The 24785-nt window shown below is 45.6% G+C and overlaps 1 protein-coding gene across 1 annotated transcript in view; it reads right to left on the reverse strand.

The window, feature by feature from the left end:
* GPC3 (glypican 3) overlaps window positions 1–24785 on the reverse strand; it is a 145966-nt gene that overhangs the window by 19019 nt on the left and 102162 nt on the right. Inside the window, exon 7 of the mRNA XM_017814180.1 lies at window positions 8024–8177. Within this exon, the coding sequence (XP_017669669.1) occupies window positions 8024–8177 (154 nt within the window). The remainder of the gene's footprint in view (window positions 1–8023; window positions 8178–24785) is intronic.

A 24785-nucleotide genomic window follows, 5' to 3' on the forward strand; every position in this document is an offset into this window, starting at 1 on the left:
AAGCAAACACCAGCTCCAGAGAGCCATTGATTACTGACACAATGCGATGCCGCAACTCTCACTGCCAGGTCATTGTCACAAAAACCTGCATAAAAACAAACACATTTGTTCAAATTTGAAAGAGCGGAACTGAGAGGTCAAGCTTTTTAAGGCAGTCTGGAGAATTCCAGCATTTCCCATCTTCTTCCCTTTAGGGCTCAAAACTGCTCTGAAAGTTGCACCCACAAGGTTTCCAGTAAGTAGTGGCTTCCATGGTCCACCTGAAACATCATCTGTTCTCTTGGACACCTCCTTCAGGGTAAGAAGATGGACAGCAAAATGTAGCAGCCACAGCTGAGAGCCCAGGGCCCTCTCCCAGACACTTCCAATGAGACATGGCCACCTGTCTCAATATTAACTGTGTCTCCAGTTATTGACATAGTTGTATTACCCCAAGACACCTTTTGGGCAGACACGCGTCAAGCTTATCCCGAGCCAAGCCGTGTTTTATAGTTCCTGATGGACGCTAGTTGTGTGAATTTGTCTAATTGTGCCTTTGACTGCACACAACCTTTGGGTGTCCCCACTGTGTGACACCCCTCCTGTTCATCCCTGTGATGTTTTACAGCTGAGTGCTGGTACACAAACACGAGTGCCAGGCACACACATCATCCCGTATGGCTGGGACACACTCCAGGGCTGGAGCCCTCTCCCACAGTGCCGAGCAGAGCTGTGCCCTACAGCATCATTTATTACATCCCCATAATCACTCTTATCAGCTTACCTGCAGTAAGGCATTAGTAAAAGTCAAGCCACTCATGAAAGGGGCACCCTCTCCTATGTGAAAAGTCAATCAACATGTTATATTGTTATCGGGCTGGCAGAAAAACCTCCCTTTGTATGACAAACTGTGCAGATATGATGCCCTGACTATCAGTGTAAGGTTATCTTGTCGGTCCTTTAGCAAGTAGCACCTGATCTGCTCCTGTCTGAAATATGCCTTTAGTGTTGTCCTTTAAAAAGAAAACCAGTTAAACTATTTTGTCTCTCCAAAACAAAAAATGACAAAAAAGGAAAAGCAGGTTTGTATCCAAGTCAGGAATTGTGTTTCCCAACTTCATCAGCATTCATATGTTTCAGCCACAAAAAACAGATTCATCATCCTTTAAAGATAAATATGGCCATCACTATTGCAACTGGGCAGATTTTTGCATACTTGAAATTGTTTTGATGTGTTCAGTCATGTAAAATGCTGCACTCAGTAACAATTTAAAGATACATTAGCTCCCAAATTACACTGCTGAAAAGCATCTCCTTACACACCCTGGCATAATACAAACTGTTATTCAAACTTGCAGCCTAACTAGAGGGTAAGCCTTTTGCCAGCAGACTGGCATTATAAACATCTGGGACTGATGAGCAATCATAGATTTCCAAAGACTTCTGTGCATTTGTACGTGTAACAGCGGAAGCATCATCTCATCTGACCATCAGTGTGTCTCCAGCCCTTCAGCCTCACCAAGTCACCTTATGCTGAGCCCATGGACCAGCCCCATCTGCACTGATCTGGACTTCCAAAAGAAGGATTCAGACCAATGTCTGCTCACATTGGGAATGCAATGCATCGTGTGATTTATGATGCATCCACTGATTCTGCCTTAAAAAAACTGGTACATCATTCTTTGCTTTGAATCAGAACGGACTGAGGCAGTGGAAGTCAGGTCATAAAAATACAAGATACAAATTGCTCAGATGGACTTGAATCTGTAAGCACAACACTGAAAAAGTTAAAGAACATTTGAAAATCAAAGTAAAATTGAAACCAGAAAAATAGGAGCATGGGATTAATATATCCAGTGGATTTACTTGTTGATTTCACAGATGTTTTTTGCAGATATGTGGCTTTTCTCAAAGTACAAATTCTGATAGATGACTTATTGGTTCTTCAGTGGCAGAACTTAGTGTTTCTTTGGAAGAACTCACAGCACAGAGGTTACAAGAACTCTTCAAAACATACACACTGTATACAGTGTGAGACCTGGAAGAGTCCCAGCAGCAGAAACAGTTTATAGGACGCTATAAACAAACTCATCTCTGAACACCACCAATAATTTTCCCAGTCTGTCAATAAAAAAAAATCATTTTTTGCTGACGTCAGAAGTTAATGAACTTGCCACTCAATTAGAGAATGAGCCAACTGCTACATGTGACTCCCATCTTTCAGCTTGTATTTGGACAGTGACAAAGAATTCTTGACTTTCAACCAAATCTTCATTAAAAGAAAAACTCAACAAACACAAACACTTGAAATATAAAAGCAATAATCAAGCTATTGCACTGTTTTAGTTGGTACAATTCCAGCTCTTCCATCAGGATAATCTAGCTGACACTCGGCCTTGTCATTTTTTCACCCTGTGACAGGATGTCTTGTAAAACAGCATGTTTCTGTTATCCTTGTTTCAGTTGAGCATTCAACAGCACCCTCCTTGGAAAAAAAAAGAAGTCAAAAAAAAATAAAGTAAGTTGCTGCTACAAAAAATTATAGTTAAAAGTCTTAAAGCTTTTAGCAGAATAGAAAAACCCATCAGAAGGATGCTGTGTCAATCTGACCCAGCTCACCCCACTGCCTGAGCCAAGAACAGGGCACCTCTGCTGAAGGCTGAGCAGAACCACGCACAGTAAATATTGATACTGTACACATGATATTTGTCAGTAGGACAATCCAAGCCTTCAGGCTGTACAGCAGGAAGGGACAACAGCCACGTGGCCCTCCACTGTCAGCAAAACCCACACAGATGGAGACATCTCTCACCTGTGGAAGGAGTATTTTTAGAAGTCAATTGGGTATTTCAAAACGTCTGTCTCAGCAGAGGGGTGAACATCCCAAGACCCAGCACTAAAGGGAGCAGAGCAGCAGATACAGGTGCTGGGATAAGGACACACTGGAGGCATTGGCAAAGCAGCAATCACTATGATAAAGGATGGGAATACATAATCTTGTAAATATTTTAATGAATGTTGGTCTGTCTCTCAGCACATGCATGGTGTGAGCCCCAGCAGACTCTCATCACTCCTCCCAGGTTGGGAGTGTCCCCTTTTTCAACACAAATACTCACTTCTAAGGAACCTTTCCCACAGGAACAAGCTGCAGAAACCAGGAGGGCAGCACCCAAAGAGACCCTGTCTAGCCTCACCCACTGCCATACACAGCCACCACCTCAGCAAAGAAACCCCTGCTTGATCCCCAAAATGAGCAGGCTTTTGCACCCCATGAAAAAGCAACTTAAATGTCACTGTAGCAGAGACATCTGCTGTTCCCTGCTCAGGGAGGGAGCTCGGATTGACAGCACCCTCCTAAAATAACAAACCTATGAGAAAACGGGGTGAGGAGAGGAATGACATCTCAGCACTGAGACCCCTAAAACATGAAATGCTTCTTGGGACATTTGGAGACATTTAAAAGCAGAATAGGATGAAAGTTGCAACTCATGGTGTTCAGAGCAGCTTCCAAAAACACGGTGTGAGGCAGAAAACATGGGGGTCCAACTCTGCCCACACAGGTCACAGCCAGCGCACAAACACAGCAGCCCCTTCTCTCTGGAAAGGTGGTTGCTGAAGAGTTCACCTGCTCTACAAGGTGCCTATATTCCCATTTGGAAGCATCAACACCTTTGTAACATATATGAAGGGTTACAAACAAACAGCTTTTCCACCTAGGGAAGAGGCCATGCTCGGCCAGCCCAGAGGTGATACTCAAGCCAGCCATTTGATGAGAGCACTCGAAAAAGCCCTGCCAAGAGGATAAATCAGAGGCAAAGCAAGCCAGAACTTACTAGAGAGTTACAGATCTGGGTAAATCAAGGGGGACACCGTGCTGATCTTTCACAAAGCACCTGGGTGCTGTGTGAATCGCTGCAAACCCACATAGGAGTCCTGCCCAGCCAGTGGGTCTGGCAGCAAACGGGCAGGGTGCAGGAAAACTCAGGGCTTCCTTCAACCCCTTAGGAATAGCCAAGGGAGAGCAGAGAGGAAAAACTACCTGCACGTTATGCAGCAGGAGCAGCCAGGCAGGGGAGCTGTTTTACACACACAGACTTCCAGAGCCATCTTTATATATCTTTATTGCACACATCTATCCTTACATATCTCATGGGATGGGGCCAACTTCCCTTCCCAGGACAAACTATTTCTACTTAATTCTGCCAAATCCATCTGTTCCCAAGACAACTTTTGTTACTGCCTAACACAGATATTTTGGAAGGGTAAATCTTCCCCTCAGCCTCCCAAACCCTTCCCCCACAGTTGCTGGTTTGCTCAGAACATTCCCTGGGTGCTTCAGCTACTAAAAGAGATATTTTCCTCCCAGAAAATCTTGTGAGATGCCCAGGGCACAGCCTACATGAATAGCTGAGCTGGACCACACCAGCTTAGTAAACCCCCCAAAAAGCCTGCACCTTCTCTCCCCCAGCACTTGATAAAGCTGCCCAAATGGCACAGGAGCCTCTCCAGCACCCACATTTTATATCCAGGCTTCCTGGCAACGACCTTGTTGGTTGTAAGTGGCATCTGGAGTGAGCACACCAGAGGTGAGCTGATTAATGGGTGGCTGGCTGGAGCATCAGCAAAGCACCAGCCACCCTGGGCTCTGTTTGCTTTGGGTGCCCCAAAGGATGTAGGATGACTGATCCTAGTGGGCTTTGAGCACATGTTTGTGTCGTAGAGCCTGGAAGACATTTGCACTGACTCATAATTTGGGGGAAAATACTATAATTAATTCGCAGACATGATCTGCCATTGGTGTGGCAAAAATACATGTGTGTGTATGTACACAGCTCTATTTTTATAGCTGCATGGCCAGGGTGCCAGCTCCATCGGTACTCCATTGACAAACAGGATGCACTCTTCTCTGAGCTGGGAGGTTTTCAGTCCTCCCCCTTATTGTAAACATCATCTGCCTTCAAAACCCTTAATGTGTTGCAGATGTGACAAACAATAAAAGACCTATCATAAAAAAAAGCCTGCCATCTCTGTGTTTCCCACTGGGGCAACATAATAATGAATTTATTAGCATATAGGGCTCACCAACATATGTTTATAGTCACTCACAAAGTTTTGACTTGACAGTTTACAAGTATGTTTAAATCATTAAAGTTCAAGTTGACTGTCCAGTTATTACAGGCTCATTATAAATAGGAAACAAAGGTTACATTTTATACAACAGGCGATAAATCAAAACTAGTCTGTATTTGAGACTGACTCTTTTTTTTTCCTTTTGCTCTTTTTTTCATCTCCTTATTTCCAAGACCTTCTGAGGGGACATCTCAGTGAGGCCAGGACTCAGCAGATGTTTGTAGTTAGCTGGCAGGACCAGCGGCACCCACACTGGGGAGCAGGAGAAATTCCCACTGCATCCAAGAGATGCAAAGACCTGAGAGCTTTGCTAATGTTTTCACTCAACCGACAGCCAAACTCGGTGCCAGCCCAAGGCATTCACCTCTCCTCCTCCCCAAGGCATCACCAAGTCCATCTGCAAGGCTTAGGAAACCCTTTGGAAGGCAGGAGTTCTCCACTGCCCTCATGGGGCCAAGGAAATTTCCTCCTAAGCTGAACAAAGCATCTAAGAAAAGGAAAGCAAAACCCCAGACTGCATTCCCTGACTGCAAACCTCTGAGGGTCAGCAGAGGCACTCAAACATGCCCAGAGACGGGGTTTGGGTTTGACCACTGCACTGACACAGACTCCCCCAGCCAGCCAGCCACGTTCCTGCCTTAGCACTGCAGAGCATCCAGCATGGGATAAAACCAGGGACTAAGTAACACAACCACAGCCACTCCCAGTTCTTTCAGCCTCTATTACAGGGTAACTACCTTGGGAAGGAGAGAGATAAAGCCACATTAAATGTAAAAGTTCATTTTGCAAACTATTTCCAGATTTAAAGCCTGGCATCATTTCAAATAGGCATGCTACCCTAAAATTTAGAAATTGTGGAAAGGGGGGGAATGTGGAATGGTTTCTAGTCCCTTTTATTTCTTGCTATGTACATGTGATATGATGGGAAAAAAATTTAATTGAAAAATATTCTTTCAAAGTAAAAAGAAATATCATTCTCAAAAATGTTGAAAGTGAGTATTTCCACACCATCAGCAACTTTTCCTGGGCTGGTTTCCAACATAAAACTTGAACAGAGTCACAGTTTATATCCAATACCAAGCAAATAGGATTCTGTCACTGTCAGATCAGCTTCACCTTTCTGCTCTAAAGCAAAACACAAAAAAAGAGGATTATGGCATGGGCAAGCAAGAAAGAACCAGAAGGTCTCCCTGATGGCACAGCTCATGCCCTCTGAGCTCAGTCAGTGCCTTCAAGCTGTGCTGGACAAACCTCACACTCAGCAACCTGAAAGACTTGCCAGGAACACCATGCCCCAAAGACACTGCTGCCCTAAAGTTAATATTTACCCATCCTGTGGCAAAGGCAGCAACAAACACTCTCCAGCAGAGCAGCGCAGGGAAGAAGGGAGTACAAGTCCTCTTTTCCTACTACATGTTCATGCACCACAGTGACAAAGAGGGAGGGGTCTAAGTTGCCAGACAGGCAAGTTGTCAGGGAGATCAATACAGTGATTAAACTAGCCTAGAGAGACAGAAAAAGGCAGAAAGGATTATATATCCGGCTTCAGAGATCACTGATGATATTATGGGGAAGGTTTTAAGAGGAAATTAGAAACACATTAAAAAATAGCATCAAGGTGTGACACAAAGATCACGGAAAATGAAACACGTATCTCTGCTCTCGACACAGGACACTGTGAATCACCTGTATTTCTTTAACCTACACTTTGATATTTAGTTCTTGGATGAAATAAAGTATATTTTATTCTTCTCTGAATTCTGTATTTCTCTTTCAGACTTGGACTGGAGGACTTAAAAAGTCTTTTATTTCCCTTAGTCGATATTTGAATATATGTATTTTATGCACTTTACATAATGTGTCAATAATCTTTGATATAAGACTGGCATTTAATATTTCAGCTCTCACTTCATTAAGGATATTTTAATTATCCCAGACGAATGGAAGGGAATTTATAAACATCTGTGCTTCGTTTAGGAGCCCAAATTTGCCTCTTAAACTTCAAAGCTGTAAAGCTGATTTTATCCAGGTTCAGTTGTCTGGTCTCTCGAAGTGCACCACATAGCACTGAAACCAGCATTAATTGGGCCAAGCCTCCAGCCCACAGACCCATGTCCAGCACAGTCATCCACCTTGGACACAGCCTCTATCAGCCTGGTTTTGCTCACACAACCAAACCAGATGATGCTGCTGAGCTCCACAGAGCCAGGAGCAGGATGACAGTGGTTAGTGGCTTGAGGTGAAGGCACACACCAACAAGCACGTGTGACTGCCCAAGTCTCAGCTGGTCCTTTGCTTTCTCCTCCCGATGTGTGACCAGGGACTACTCATTAATAACACAGCCTCAAAGCACCAGGAGTGCCTCAGGGCCATTTTCAAAGCAACCAAAGACATGACTCATATTGGCAAGCAATGCAATTTCAGGCTCCTGAGTACCGAAATCACTTCTCCAAAATGAGCCTGAGTTATTTGCAAGAAATTACCACAGTTTTCTAAAGCCTAGATCAGAAATACCCATCATTTGCTGCAGTCAAGCAAGCCTTCCCAACTTTCTGATGCTCTCCAGAAAGCTGAAAGGCTCATCTCAAAGCTCATGACTGCAGGCTTGCATGAAGGAGAGAAGAAGGTGAGACTGGGACCTACATCAAGTTTGCAACTTGCCTCAAATCCTCTCCGATGAGTTGCCTGCAACACCAACCTGGAAAAGCAGCAGCATTTCTTCTCCAGCTGCTCCCACCGAGGTCAGCTGGCACAATGCTGGGAATCATCAGCCTCTGGGCCGTGGCTGTGGAGGGCATCGGGGGTGTCTGCAGCAAGCAGACCTGCGCAGACCCCAGGGAGCAGCTCCCCACACCATGACCAAAACCTACAGCACACAGAGGGGCAGCTGCTGTGGTACCACCATCCCCATCACCTGCTAAGAACCGGAGCTGGTTCCTCACTCGCAGCTCTCCATCCCCAGAGCCTCTGCCACAGTCATCTTCGTCGTCGCAGTCTCCGCTCTCCTCCTCCTCCTCCGGGGTTTTGCCTGGAGTTTTTCGGCGGGGCAAAGCCATCCCTCTGAGCAACTGAAAGACACGAGGTGCCACAGTCATTCAGCTGCTTCCCTCCACCCTTCTTGCTGCTCCATCCTATGCTTGTAGGGGGACGGAGTGACAATAGGGGCACAGGGCTCAGTGGAGTCAGGACAGTGGGACAAGACCCCAGTGCACTCCTTGTGCCAAAGCACTGATGAGCTCAGGTTCATTCACAGACAAAGGTGCACACAGAACCTCAATGAAAGAAACAAAAGGAGGAGGAAAATCCACATTGAGTCATTTTATGCCCTTCAGCTTCTGCCCCATGAGCATTGCATGAGCTACAGTGCATCAACCAGCCCTGAGAGACCCCAGTGTCATCAAAGCTCTGGGGTCACTACAAAACACATGTCCAAAATTAGGCCAGATGGGGCAAAAAAACAGTAGCAAGAGGTGCCTCTGTTCAGGGGATTCTCACTGCTTTCAGGGACTATCTCACATATGACAAGTAACACACATGGAAGGAAATGGCAGATCTCTTGGGTCTTTATGGCACCCCACAAACATAACCTAAAAAAATCTCATTCCTCACTCTTGAAGCACAGAGGGTGCTAATCAAAGTTTTTGGGATAGCCAAGCGACACAACTGAAAGCATCTTTTAAATGATCTTTTAAAGCTGAGTCCTAAGTAAGGGTAAGAGGTTGCACATCCCTGAGATGGGAACTCAAATGCCTCCCCTGAGCACAGGGTCAGGACTACTTTCCAAACACGGGTGGGAGCTCCCCACACTCCTATCACGGCACATGGAGGGATTAGACACATTTTAAGCTATCGGCTTCCTCTTCCTGCTGACTTTTCTGATTTTGCTGTTGCTGAAAGCAGCCAGCTATTTCATCATAAACCCAGATCCCCTTTGAAAAAGTGTGAGTCAGCCAGTTAATATATGCTGAAAATTTCTATCACTGCCACTCTGCTGTTAAAAGCCTTCTTGAATTTAATCTCAGCGCTAAAAAAAATTAATAATGAAAAGGATAAGTAACAGAGAAGATATTGCAAAATGGGAGCTTTCTGCATACTTCAGGGGTTCAGTTAGTTCCATCTCTTGCAGCAATATGCATGCCTCGCAAGGCATTTTTTAATATCTGGAATCTAGGTTATATTTTTAAACTATTAAGCTAGCCTTAGAAAACAGTTTCTAAAATATTTATCTGCTGAAGTTTATACAGCCTTGGAGGAATGCTTTTGGCATCTGGCTCGCCCTGTCCACAGCACTGTCCACATACCTTAGTGTTTATATTACAGGAGCATAACCTAATGAAAAACAAATGGCTCCATGTGAGACCCCTTTGGGTTCCCCAGCTGCATCAAGCAATGCAGCAAATCTCTCCTTGGCACGTGCCAAAGCCTGCCCAGCGTGAGAACCATGCTGGGTCAGTCCCACATCCATGGTGGGCAGCAAAACGCAGCTCATCACCCCAGAGATCACGGGGATGTGTTTCCATGTCCTTCAACAGGCTTTGACTCAGGCTGTTTAAGTTCACTTTTCAGGAATTTTGTTTTGTTTAGACATTTACAGGCCTCTCCAGAATCTAGTGTAATCACAAAAAAATGACAAACAAACGAAAGGGCAAGTGCAGTGCTGGGGTAGCAGGAGAAAGGCCTCGCACAGGAAGAGAACATGCCCAGCGCTCGAGCCTTTACACCATCCCTTGGACTTCTCCAAAGGAAGCCCCATGTAGCAGCAGTCCTCAGCACAGAGTACCTCAGCTCAAGGTGAAATGAGGGTCTCCCTCACGCAGCAGCTAATTACCACACACACCAATTCAAATCCATTGCTAAAAAACCAAGCCCATCACTAAAACCCCAAGCCCATCATGGTGGAAGGGACCACAGCCACTCAGCAGCAGGATGCTCACTCCTCTGCAGGATGCTTGTTCCTCCATATCCAAGGCACAGAGCAAGCCAGACGGGACCCCACCATGCAGCCCAGCGGCACAACTTTCATGAGTTACCCAAAAAAGCAGAGGAACTTTCTGGTGGAGAGAATTAAGCTTTGGGATATTTTCAGATTTAATAAGCTCGGCAGGGGGCAGGGGAAAATCAAGGCTTTTCAATTGTGTCTTTTCAAAAATTAAAATAACTGAGCATTTCTTGTATAACTACTTTTTTTTCCTTGGCATGCCATAAATTAGCAGCTTAATTTCTCTGCCTTCATAGGCACAATAAAAGAGGAACTTTCTGAGAAACGTCACGCAGGCCCTGACTTTGGATCGAGTGAACGTGACATCCCTGTGCCACGCTGCTCTTTCCTGTTCCAGGAGAAAAACTCCATCCTCAGCCATGTACTCCCTCCCCAACTGCTGACAACCACAGGGAGGTTCAATTAGTCAAATTTCACAGCTGGCTCTGGGACAAACAAAGCCTATGACACAAAACTACTGTAACAGTAAGCAGGAGACCAGGCATGGGGTGGGAATCCCACCTCGCTCCGTTGGCGCATCCAGGCTTAGGAATGCTGTTGAATGTCTCAGCTTCATCCGGAGCAGCAGCCATAGTCCCACTCATCAACCATTCCACAATCTCCCTGATGGTCTGCACGTTTTATGAAATTATATTTGGTGGGCTGAACATAGATTCCCCATCCTTAAATAGCAAGCAGAGCTGACTGTACCCTAACATTAGGGTTTATTCATGTCCTGTGGTTTGAAGTCCATGGTAAAAGGCAGGAAAATACACAGTCTGGTGATCACTAAAGTAGTATGTAACAGTGAGATAGTTTTAACTTAATCACAATTCGCCCAGCTGTAAGAGTTTACTGTCATATCTACTCTTCTTTGCTAAACCATAATGGCAAAACTACAGGGTAACGTACCCAGTGTAAACTAGAGCTCTCATTGTGGGAGTCTGGGCACACACACCTCCAAGGGGTCTGCAGGGTATTCATCTTCCATCTGTACAACCACCACAGCAAGAAACTTCCTTTGCTCCTGACTACAAGTTCTAATGGATAAGATGTCCCTCAGCTTTATTTCCAATGTCATCCCTTTTAAACCATGACCCTCTGGATGGGTAGGGCGGGCAGTGCCAGGGCATTGGCACGAGGGACTCCAAGGGACACTGGACAGCCACATCTGGTCTCCATACACATCTTTGTTGCTCGTCTTGTCTTGTGGTCCCCCCACAGCTTAAAAAACAAGGCAGATGGGAACGGTGCGCTGAGCCTTCCTGCAAGGAAAGCTCCCCAGGGCATCCCAGCATGATTTACACAATTATTCATAACTGTACAGTGACCAGACAAAAACAGATGCAGCAACGCAGGGTAATGACTCAGCTGGACTTGGACGGGCCACCGTATGTTGAAATCTTTTTAACTCCTCATTCTTTACAACTGCTTTACTCAGAGCTCACCATCTCACCAGCCCACTAAGCCACCTGGTCTCGTTTTTCCAATTTTAACACAAACAGTGGGAGCTGCAACATACTTTTTATCATCAATATCCCATCTCGGAAAAGAACTCAGCATCGTGTTTCTTGGACTGCACTTTAATAGCTGTTTTCTCTGTTCAGAAACTAAGCCTGTGGTATTGCAAATATCAATTTGAGCAATACCCAAAATTGTGCCCACAAATTCAGATTAAATACTGTCAGCAAGCTACAAGCACTGTGCTCCTTTAGGGCAAAAATCATCCCTTTCAACACACTTCAAAAATATGTAAAGTAAAGAGAACAGCCAAAGAGATTATTATGGGGAAATAGAAGACTTTTAGAAAAACATTTAATTCCTTCATGAGTTTAGGGGAGAAGCCTGATTGATATTTGTAATCTTTTGGTGGACAGAGCTGTCATTTAATTTAGCTTGCATGACTGAAAGAATTTAACAAAAAGTGTTCCATAGAGTTTTGCTGAAATTCTTTGCATGTTTTTAGTAAGCCTCTGGAATACGATCAAACCTAAAAAGCTGGAGAGGATGGAGACTGAACTTGCAGCTAAAATAATATTAAAATTGTAATATATGCTTAATAATCAAGTATTCACATACAGCAGAAAAAGTGCCTCAGTGCAGAAATTACTCTGGATCCCCAGCCGTGTTATCCATGTGCTGCTTGGCATCAAGAAAGGAATCCTGGGAACTGAACCCAGCAGTGAAAACCAACCCCTGGCTCTACTAGAAACCTTCCAAAACTCAACCAAACCCACCAACTCATGACTACCTGTAAGATCTGGGATGCCTTCCTACAGAAGCCTCGTAAGGAAGAGTTTTGGAGGAGCAAAGGTGTTATTTCCCCTTTCATCCCTCCAGCCCCACACTTCGGCCGCACACTTACAGGTACAGGACACAGATCCCGTGGTACTTCCCACACAACTCCCAAGATTCCCAACAGGTCAGGTTTTTCTATTTTAAATTCCAGCCTGCTGAAAACATGGGGTTTTGGGGGAGAAAAACTAGATCTTATGGCCAATCCTGACCTTGAAATCTGCAATACCAAATAATTTACGTGTGGCTTTTAAATCAGGGCAGCATCATGGGAAACGTGCAGATTTTCACACGATACTGTTCCCTGTTAACAGCTCATTACAATCTACAGAAGTATATTCCCATTATGAAATACAGCTGGGGTTGTTTTGCTTACGAAGGTCATTATCTGATCACAGGCAAGAATCGGGGAAAGGAACCCATTTTATAAGGCTGAAGTTGTGGACTTTTTGAAAACTCATGTGTTTTGAATTTGGTGGCCTGATCATACACAACCATGCACCAGCAGAATTGATTCTCTCCACTTCCTCTGCTTATTAGCCCTGGAAATAGCATGGAAAAAATTATCTTTTATTAGCAAATACTTTCTTTATTATTGAACCAACCCTCATGAGATTTGTTGGTGCCCTTCACGCCACATTCCTATTTTGCAGCTCTGTTCGGTTTATCCATTCTATGGACAGGGGCCTTGGTGGCACAGAAGCATGCACCAACACAAACCCAGTGCAACATCAACAGCATCAATTTTTTGATTGCTTCTTTCCAAGCTACAGAGAACTTTCCCCCTCTTGGGTGGCAATGAAATGCAACGCATATTACAGAAAAACACAATGTTCCCTGGCACCAAGCACCAAATTCCATTTAAAAATAAAGATATTTAAAACTTTAAAAGTATCTGTAAATAGCAGGATCTGTACTTCTGTCTTGCACGAGCAAACACATGTGCCTGTGCTCACAGGCAGGCATCACTGCTCTTCTGTACACAGTGTTAGCCCATGGACAGAAGAGCCTGTTTTGGCAGGAGAACACATGAACTGTGGTTTCCTTATGGCCCTTCCAGTTGGATGCACCTTGGCAGCAGAGACATGGCAGAGAAGAAACCTGTTCCTAATTGAACTCCTATTTCAAGCTCAGCAGAACAAAGCGTGATCACTAATCAAATGTTAATAAAGTGGAAGCAGGCTCTGGAGCTGCAAAAGTAATTTTCAGTGCTTGGAAAAATTATGAGTTGGACATGTTGGCTGTTTTATCAGCTACTCTAAAAGACAACCCTGCATTTTCCCATGCTGCCTCCTTGGAGTCATCACAGGTTTTGTGCTGCTGGAGCTGAACTCAGCAGACCAAGCTCCAGGCAGCACCTCCTGCCTGCTCTGGGCAAGGGACAGCCCTGGGGTTCCCTCCCCACACACTGCTCTTGGGACATTACTGCTCTTGGGCTCCACACCAACCCGTGGCGATGAGTGCCAAAAGTTGTGAACCATAGCTCTGAATTTATACTGGGGCTCCTTAGCCATAAAAATGTTTAGCACTCAAAACACCATCTCCTGGAACAGGAAAAATCCCTACCCTGCATCACTTGGGGTCTATCAGCACAGCAGGACCCACTTTACTGTCTTCACAGGCTGCAGAGGAGATGCTCTCAGCTGCCAGTAAATCAGTTTTCCTGGTCACTCTCCTGATAGCACAAAGAAGCTGGTGACAGCCGTGAATTATTGACCAAAGAGTGGCCCTACTTTATGGATCATCAGCTTAATTCCAGATTAGCTATCCAAACTGACAACATCCCTATGGGTAAAGGAAGACAGATAAAGACGCCTAAGAGGTGGCAGTAATTAACACGAGTCAGCACCGGACAGTAAATCTCTTTCAGCAGCAGAAGGGGCTGCCAAGGTATTATGGATTGCTCTGGTTTGGTGAGGGCAGGCTGATGCCCGGGACAAGATGTTCCTGCAGGCTCAGAGGTTAAGCCCTGGCTGGCACCACGGTAGAGCAACGGGCTCCTGCCTGCTGTCCCCCAGGCAGGGGAGGTGTCACTTCCCCAACCTGAACAAACGCTCATTCATCACGGGGTACATGTGAAAAAGAGATTACTCAGGCTTTATGATCAGCTCATTCACCTTATATCCAGTTCCTTCCCCTTCCACCCCCAGCTATTTATGGCTTGTTTTTATGCAGCAGTAGAAAGCAACAGGACAGTGTGGGTGCCAAGCAGGGTTGAGGGGTCCAGCCCAGCCTGATGGGCACCTGGGCAGTCCCCATCTGCTTCTGGCTCATCCCCTAAGTCCCACATCGATGGCAATGCTGGAGAAATGCTGCTTTCTTCTTTAAGCTGCTACAACCCCTTCTGTTCCTTTGCATTTTCAAGCCCAAGCTATTGCTGGCCCTTCAGCATTCCCTTCCTACATCTACCTCCACCAAACACAGACATCTCTGAAACTCCAAAAACCCAGCCATTAGACCAATCATCTGACATGTGGTTGGACTAGGCAGTAGATAACACTTTTAGCACCTTGCTGGAGTCTGTCAGAATTAGAAAGATTTCCATGAGCTACCACTTCACTGGAAGCAACATAGGAATGCATCCATTTACTGCAAACACCCTTTGCCAGCTCTTCACTTCACCTGAGCTGATCTGCATCATTTCCTCAGTCCTAGTCTCTTCCACAGGGCTCATAACTGCTCCAGATTTGGTGTTACTCCTGCCAGAGCACCTCCTGAGGACATCTGGTGCACAACCCAGGAAACCTGTAGCTTGATAAAGGGGAGCAGAATGCCAAGTTAAAATTGTGGGTGCACTTTCAAACCTACACCAGGGAAAGAGCTGGTATTTTAAGACCACTTAGGCTTTCAGATTGCATGGAAAAATTACATAAGGAAACAAAGTCACCAAGAGAGCAGTCCCCACCAGGCACATTAACCACTCACGCCTGTCAGTGGTGGAAAAGGCATTGCAAAGATGCTTCCTTCCTTGGTACCTGCAAGGGCTATCTGCCTTGTCCTCTTTCCACACCTTCCTTTCTCTGGCATCACAGCCCTGCTCCTTCTCCCCACAAAGTTTCTCAGTCTCCTTCCAGTAGCCCCAGCTGCCTTCCCCTCTCCTTTCCACCTGCTCTGCATTGCTAGACACGAAAACCTGGACCAATTTCTCCACCTCTCAAGCAGCCACCCCTTGGGGGGTTGGCAACTGAGTGAAGGAGGGGTGTGGGAACCAACGTGGGCCAGGGCCCATCATTGCTATTATCTGTATTTTCCATATGTTTAGTTACATTGGAGCAGAGCCCTGCTCTGCCATCCAAACACCACTCAGGAAGGCCCAAAGAGCACGTCACCAGAAGACAGAACGTGAGACAACAAGCAAAGTAAGAGCACAAGGAACAAGAAGACAACATGGCTAGAGGTGGAGCAATCAACCATCTCATTGCCATCACGTTCTTCAGGCATCTGAGCAGGGGTGGCCTGGGCAGAAGATGCCCTAGATGCAAGAGCATCCAGAAGGACATGTAGGTATCGCACCACATCGAGTCATCTGCTAAAACAGCCCCAGGTTTCTGTAGAGGGAGACCAGTGTGACCCAGGCAGGGAGTGCAGCAGCCCGTGGGTCCTTCAGCCTCTTCCCTGCCCAGCTCAGCCCAGCCCAGGCTGGGAGATTTCCTCTTGGCTCAGGCTCCAGCACACGTGGCGGCTTCCAGTTGTCAGCAACGTCTGCTGGGAGACAAACATCTCGTCCTTGGCACCAGGTAGGAAACAGCAAGCTGAGAGCTGTGCCGGGAGGATTTTTTTTCCTCCTCTTCACCTTCTGCAACACAAACGAGAGGCAAATCCCTGCCCCAGCCACTTCCTTTTTCCCTTAAAAGCTCCCAGTGGAGAGGGACTTCTCAAATCATGTATTTTTGTGCATAGTGTTGTGTTGCACAGAGATTTCTGCCAGAACAGCAGCCCAAGTCACGCTGGCTGCATCCTGCCCTCAGGAGCTTTCCAAGCTTTACTTTTGCATTTGCTTCATCTTAAGGCACTGGAAGCCCAAAAAGCAACTGCAGGCAGTTCTGATGGATGTCCCCAGGTCTGCAGAGCTGTCACAGGGAACTGAACAGCCGCCTCATAAGCCACTTACCTCCCATCAGACAAGACAACCCCAGTGCGGGGTTAATTACTGAGCTATTGATTTCAGCAGAGACTTAAATCAGACAGGAGGAGGAGAACTCCATGGCAGACACCCCCAAACCTGTTAGCTAGGGAGGATCGAGCAGCTGGTCTCTAATTAATGGCTGATGGCTGGGCTGGCTCCTGGGCCAGGTCTCAGCTCTCCTCTGCATTCAGAGCATGGATGCTGCTTGCTAAAACCTAAAAAATGTCACAGACACAGCTTTTCCTGTGTCAATATTGGCATCTAGGATAGATCTACCAACAGGATAAGGAACCAACCATCCAGGCTCAGGCACTGCTGATACACTAGGGTGCAACTCATCACTGATACTGAATGTACCCAACAGCAACTGACCCTGCAAGGCTCAGGCCTCTGGAGCTGCAGGCAGGAGGTAAGAGGAGCCCTGCCCAGGATGGTTCTCCCACACACAGATGCACAGACGCCAACTGAGCAGCTGAAGCAACTCAGTGTTTAAATTAAGTTCAAAGCTGGTGACTTTATACCCTCCCCCAGTGAGACTCAACACTCATAGAGGAAGCCCAGAAAAGTACCTATATGAGTCTCACCCTCAGCAATTAGATGCTTATGAAAAGGTCAGTAAACTCCTTCCTCACTCACAGGCAGGAGGCATTCAAGGGATCCGGCCAAAAATAAAAAGTAACTTCCTGCCCATCACAATATTTGTTGATGGCTCGAACACCCACCCTGTGCCAGCTGCCTCCCATCCCCCTGCTAACTGTGCTGCACAGGGCAGCATCTTCTTACATGTGTCCCCAGAAAGGCCAACCAAGCACATTTCTTTCTCTTAAATATCTCTCCCTAGCAATACAGCCAAGTGAGACCATAGGCAACAAATCCTGCTGCAACCTAAAGTTCCCTCTTTGCTCTCAGTTTGATGTGCTGCAAGGGCCATCTCTCATCACGTGGGCTCCAACAGCACGAGCACTAAAATGCAACCCAGCCTCTGCAGCCAGTTACATGTCAAAACCAAGGTAAGAAGTTTAATGAGCAACAGCATCAACTGAGAGTCCTCCTGAGCCATGAGGGGTATTCAGACCTGCCCCAACACAGACAGGTCAATGTCTGACTGGGGATGGGGTTTGCCAGCACAGAAACCTGCCTTATTACCGACATCTGCTTCATCAGCAGGATAACAAAAGGAGAAAGATCACAAATTATTCATTATTTAAAATGAATGAAACCTCTTGCACTTTCTGACAGCAGCACAGTTTGCATGAAAGCTGCAGTGGCCTGTGCCAGCCACTGCCTCCCGTGGCCACTGAGGTGGGATAGAGCATCAGGAGAAGTCCCAGGAGAAGCCAAACCAATGCTATAAAAAAAGGGACCACCCTTTCCTAGAGCAGGATGAAACAGCATGAAGTTGTGTCAGGGGAGGTTTAGGTTAGATATTAGAAAAAGGTTGGGCACTGGAACAGGCTCCCCAGGCAAGTAGTCACAGCACCAAGCCTGACAGAGCTCAAGAAGCATTTGGACAATACTCTCAGGCACAGGGTATGATTCTTGGGATTGTCCTGTGAAGGGCCAGCAGTTGGACTCTATAATCCTTCTGGGTCCCTTCCAACTCAGGATATCCTGAAATTCTGTTCTAGGATTGCTGAATGAGGTGTAGGTCTGATGCACCTCCTGCTTCAGACCAGGGAAACTCTGGTGACACTTGTTGCAAGAACAAAGCTGCTGAGAGCATAAGATGAACTGCTTCAGCCAGCTAAATGCCTTGCTGCACACAGTAGTAAGACACCTTGCAATGCCATTCCCACCCAAAAGATGCCAAACCAACTAATGCTTTTGGTTCTTTCAATATACAACACACACAAACCCAGAGCAGTCTGAGCAGGCAGGATCTAGAAGGACTCCCCCACTACCCATCTACAGCTGGTGGTGTGGACCAGATACAAATTAAGACCTCTGGGAATAAAAACATGCCACAAATGTGCTTTGTTCCCACTGCAGACATAGTCCTTTGGTAGAGTGGCAGAATTGCACTGGGGAAATTCCCAGCTCTAACCTTCTCAGCATGTGAAGCAGCTTGGGATGGAGTGGGAATCTCACAGGGATTTGGGCTCACGGCTGCACTGCTTGCACACCATGCCACAGCTGGGCACCACACTCCCACAGCACAGCCCAGGGGGTTGCAGAGGGGACTTCCCACTGGAGCTGGGCCTCTCTGCCCACAGTGGGTCTGACAGCACTGCCTTTTTCTCCTGTCCCCTGAGAACATCATGGCTAAGCAATCTTACACGACCTCAATCTAGAATCAAAAGTAGCATTATTGCTAATGAGGCTTTTTCATGGGAACAAAAGCAGTTGGATTTGGTTTTCGGCCAAGAAGACAACAGGTTACCTTCTGGACGATGAAGATTAGCTCTCTGAATCCCAGTCCCTTCTCAGTCTGGACCACATTATAAAAACCTTGATGTCAAGTCAAATTTTGGAGAAAAACATGAGAAAACTACCAATCAACCAACTAACACCAGAGAGCTGCATCCTTTATTAATGGGACCATCAGGGAGGACACCTACCTCAGACATCTACTGATTAAATTACAGCCTGAGTTACAGCACAGGCGACACTTGATACAATTAATGAGGCCCAGAATAACTGTAATTAACTGTTAATCTGGTATCAACAGCTCCAATTACACTGGATTTTGCTGCACAAGGACTCCTTCAGGTTTGTTTCCTTCAAAACAGGATAAACTCCAGCATTGGTATACAGGATATCTGGTGTTTGTTTTAAGGCATCGCTGTGCTTCAGCTGCATGTTTTGGACACAAAAGCAAATGAATCCCCTTTAAAGGTGTTCATTTGTTTTTTTCTCCAGCTGATTTCCACAGCATTGTTTGGAGGCTGGTCCCTGCAGGACACACCTGAGGCACCTGCCTCCCTGCAGGAGCTGAAGCCACAGGGACAAAGTTGAATCCCTTCTCATGCATAAGATAAGGGCAGCCAGGGAATTTCAGGGAAGGAGAGTGATAAAATGCTATTTATGTTACCCAAAAGTTATGGACGCTAGACAATAAACTGGTGTGGAAACCAGCCAAAACTGCTACTCATCCAAGCTCAGCCCCAGCAGCTTCCTGGTCTTCCAGAGAAAATCCAAGGAGATGGATGTTAGGCATTGGAATAAGTTGCCCAGGAAAGCAGTGGAGTCACCATGCCTGGAAGAGTTCAAAAGGTGTGTGGATGTGGCACTTAAGGACATGGTTTAGCAGTGAACACGACAGTGATGGGTTAATTCTCTGGAATTGGGGTAGGTGGGATTAGCAAAAAGGAAGCACAGCTGAGATATTCCTTTCCATAGTGATAAAGGAGATACATGGCTTCACACAGGAATGCACCTTTCCCAGTCCTCCCATGTGTGTTTCTGAAATTCACTGCCAGGGAAAGGCCAAATGAAAGTAAGAAGGACAAGAAAACAATGAATCTTGTCTCAAGAACAGCAGCTCTGGAGTCCCATTATCTACCCCCCCAATAAAAGGATTGTATGGCTGTGGACCAAAGGATTTGGGTGTGCTGAGGAAAAGCCTACAATAAATTACTGAACTGTCTGATGTGAGGACTTTTGATATTGCCAGATGTTTTGGCACCAACATCAGCAAAACCAACAGGTCAGTAACAGACAGGGTTTGCTGGGTTTCCACAGCACACAGGAGATGCTCAGGCCCTCAGCACAGATTCACTGTCACTTGAGCAGTACCTGAAAAAGGCCTATTTACTGCCCTTCCTTACTGTGAGAAAATACCCCACATTCCACAGAAAATGTCACTGCACAGTGTGGATCTTAACTGTGCACCCCTCACGCTCCCTCTGTGTCGGGCAAGACCATGGTTAAAACAGGCAACAAACTCCAGCAAACACAGCCCAGGATACACCTCTGTTTGAAAACAGGCATGCAAACACAGCAGGTCCAAAAAATCTCTGGCTGTTAGAGAAAACTCTTTTGGGTGACCTGTGGATACAGCATTCCCACAACAACCCTGATAAAGCCCGGAGGTTTGCGACAGGTCCCGGGCAATATCTGGTGTGGGCAGACACCGGCTCTTCCTGAAGAGGGGAAGGAGGGGTTTGGGCTTGAAAAGCCACCCTACAGTCAGATACCTCCAAATTTAATTATGTTCTCATTACCAAGGGTCACACATCCCCTGATTTAACTGCCCTGGCAAAATCCTGTCAATACCACTTGCACAGAGTGGGAGAGCATTTACCCAGCACGTTAATGGGAGCTGGGGCACAGCTAAAAGGATGATGGAATTAGTATTTAAATACCAGGCCTAGACTTGGTGGAGCTGTAGATTACTTTGTGTAGTAAAGAAGAATTAACTGATCCATTCCAAAATGCATTTATCATTAAAATAAAAATCTTCTGTCATTTTATTTAATAGCCTTAGTAAGAAATAATTGCAATGTCTGGTTGCTTTTCAACAACATGTGGTTTTAATATTTTAATTGTTACAAACTGTTTAATAATGGTGAACAAAAGGCATGTCCAAGTAATTATTGTATTTATTAACATTTCTTTTGAGGACTTGATAGATTATATTGCACACATACAGCACTTCAGACATTGTAGTGTTAACGTATTAAATTTAAAGGTGGAAAAGGAGCCAGAAGTGACTTGCTTTGGTGCAATTTAAATATTGTGTTTTCAAGTGATTAGTGTTGTGCATCACATTATTCAACAATCTGGAAGTGTGCACATTTTTCTAATTATTATGCAGCTTCATCTGATCAGGGAATTAAAATACAGTGGGAATAATAAACCTCAGAGAGCCTAGCAGGCACAGGGAAATGCTGTTCCACCAAATCCGTCAAAGTCATGGATTTTTCTGACGGGGAAATATATTCCTGAAAAGTCCCCACCTCGCCGGGCTCTCCCATAATAAATTTCATAGTTTTCCCTACTTTGAGCCACCCAGGTCAGGGTCTGGTGAGGTGGGTTCCCAGGACCTCATGTCTCCCCTGGGAGCACCCACGGCCACCCCGAGCTGCCCCATGCCCTGAGAGCCCCCACTGCACCACTCAGCAGTCTGTTTGCAGGTTTCCTGTATGCCCCAAGCAGGATCTGGGTCCCTTTGCCTCCCCAAGCATCATTCCCCCATGGCGGGGTGAGACCCTCCTCTCTGGTCCCCAGTGCTCCACCACACTCTGTATTTTAAGCAAAGGGGTTGTAAGGGACTCTCAGGCACAAGGGCACCACACCGTTCCCAGGCCTATTTTGTTTACATTTGATTCAATCAAGTTGTGGCCTTTTGGCCTCTTTCCAAATTAACTTCTGGGTGACCTCCACCATGCCCTCTCCCAGCAGCCAGGCCGCCGGGAAACAGCCCATTAAACCTACAAACAAATACGGGACATATTGGTTGATCAAATCAGCTTCAAACACAGCTCTGGAAACGCCTGGCCTGTGCTTTTAATGCGAACTTCAAGTCTATTTTATCTTCGGTCATTCGCACCTCTGAGCCTCCTGGCTTTTTTTTTTTTTGTTTTTCCCTTCCAGCTATAGCTCTGTGTTTTACTGCCTCATAAAATTTCTAAATTTTGTTCTCATCCTCCTGCAAACCCTGAGAAGAGCAATGTGAGGGTCTCTCACATGAGGCTCACCACAGGGCCCGGGTCTTTACACCGAGCACACAAAAAAAGGCAGCAAGACCCTGCTTGGGGGAACAGCTGCAATATTCCAAGAAATTGTGTCTTCCCCGTATTTCCAAGGAAATAAATCAAAGGGAGTTTCTCAGGGTCTGTGAAAGCATATTGCCTGGATTCCCATCCCCAAAGGGTTTATTTTTTCAAGAGCTTATATGGTAGTTAGATTTCTGGCTAGAGAATATGCAATATGATAAAAACACAGTCCCTATATGGGGCAATAAATTACAGATTGTTTGATGTGGAAACCAAAGAACTGTCAAACTCCAGTATATCTGAAAAATTCTAAATGAGCCCTTAACTCGAGTGTCTGGAAATGTACAGTATGTTTCCAGGCCATTCAATTTTGTAAAGACATATCTCCCCCATTTAAGTTTCCTTTTATGGATTTTAGTATTAATTTTTGGTGTGGTCGTTCCCTCCTTTTGTTAAAAAATTGTGCTCTTCCTCCTCGAGACAGTACTATGATAAACACCAGGATTTAACTAAATATAAACAGGGATTGGAGCTGGGCACAAGCTAAAAGAGGTAACTGCACTAAGGATGGGGTAAAGCATCTGCTGCAGTGGTGTCAGAGCCCCATAGGCACTGCAGAGGGCACAAAAGCCACCTCAGAACAAACAGGCACAGGAGGGAAGACTAAGAGTGTCATATCAGCAAATTTGGTACTGCAGATCCCTGCTTTATCTTCACACCAGCATCACTCAGGTCCGCTCTCCAGAGCCTTTCATAGAGGAGGATGATCAATAGGAGGTCACCAATGTGGCAGAGCTCCCAGGCTGTGGGGCATAGGACACCACAGCCCCCACCTCCATGTTTATCTCTTAAAACTTGAAGCTCTTACCCATCTGTCAGCCATCCAAATGCCTCCCCGTGGTGGGAGGAAAATTGCATGACCAGAGGAAATAGCTCACCTCGCACACAGCTCTCTGCCTAGGGATGGTACCGAGTCACGAAAAAACTGAGCAAGACCTTGCGCTGACACTGAACAACCTTTCAGTTTCAATATACTTTTACGTGTGGGATGAGTGAAAACCCTTCTAGCTAGAAACAGACCCCATCCACTCTGGGAAATAAAAGTTAGGAACCAATTCCAACTCATTTTCCTGAAGGTGACCCTTAGCCTCCCAGCTGAGATAACAATGCTAATATTTATGGATGGGCTGTTCATGCCTCTGGGCACACAACAAAAATAACTCAAATCAAAACTTGGTAGACATCTAACAGAACTGGGGGAAAAAAAATTCTACTTCCAATATGGCAATAATAAACTATCTCAACCACCAATACACGAAAAATAGCATCAGCCACAATCACACATTTGGGTGAAACAAAAATGGTCTGATGTAATGAATTGGCATCACTGAGGGGGACTCATCCAGAAAGGGCTGACTTGAGACAGCAACACTACTCAGGCACTGTGCTTTATTCATTTATTTAGTTCAGCTTGATAGAAGGTGCTCAAACCAAAAAAATCAATCTGGGAAACTTTCACTTCCCCTTCTCTCTTGGTTAAGTTTTCTATACTCCTTTCAGTTCCCACAGGTTTAATTCTAATGCACAAACCCCATTCTCCTTTCAAACTGCAAATGTTTGATGAGAATCTCTGATGTGTATGTGTGCACATTTACCCGGATTTGGTTTGAGGAGACATGAACTAAAGAACAAGCATGATTTCTACACACAACACATTCGCCAAACTCAAGCAAGCTCGAAAACGTGGCAAACTGCTGAAAGCAGACATTTTCAGCAGTGTGAGCAGCCTGGAATAAAGCAAAGTCAAGTCATCAGCAAATTACAGACATTTTAGCAAAAATCTACAAGTAAAAGCAAAAGCTCTGGGACTCTACGAAAATTGCACCAACTAGCGTGGTTCCTGAGTCTGCCCACACCCACAAAATCCAGGCTGCATCTCTAACAACACACTGTGAGGAAGCCACAACATTGTACTATTTTCCCAATTTATGGGTAGTCACATGGAGAATCCAGTTTACAGCTCTGAGCACTACAAAGACACTCTTTTCCCCAAAAAATCCTGGATATTGGAAAATCCTTAAAAGCCACTGTTGGCTTGAGCTTGGTGGATAAGGAGATTTTCACCCCACCCCAGCTCAGGAGTCCCCACTGCTTCGCAAATCTGAAGCCAACACCTGAAAAACACAACTTTAATTCATCCAGAGCTGCGGCTCCTTCCACATTTCCTACTCTTTGGCATTCAAGATGCATTCCACATGTGAAAGAGAGCTCAAAACTTCCTTAGGTCAAGAAAATAAGTGTGATGGTGAGCTCTGGCACCCCAAATCCCAAATTTAAGTAACCTCTGCAGTTTCACGGTTTATAAGCTACTTATCATAGACTACAGACCCTCCACAGAAACAGAATCATATCATAGAATTACAGAATGGTTTGGGTTGGAAGGGATCTTATAGATAATATAGTTCCAGGGACACTTTCCTTAGACCACATTGCTCAAAACCCTGTACAACCTGGCCTTGAACTTCCAGGGATGGGGCATCCACAGCTTCTCTGGGCAAGCTTCATAACTAATTTTCTCAAACCACTTCCCATTTTCTCCTAATTTTATTCTCAATTCCTC

This window comes from Lepidothrix coronata, unplaced genomic scaffold, assembly GCF_001604755.1.
Source record: "Lepidothrix coronata isolate B3197 unplaced genomic scaffold, Lepidothrix_coronata-1.0 Scaffold2, whole genome shotgun sequence".
Lineage (NCBI taxonomy): Eukaryota > Metazoa > Chordata > Aves > Passeriformes > Pipridae > Lepidothrix > Lepidothrix coronata.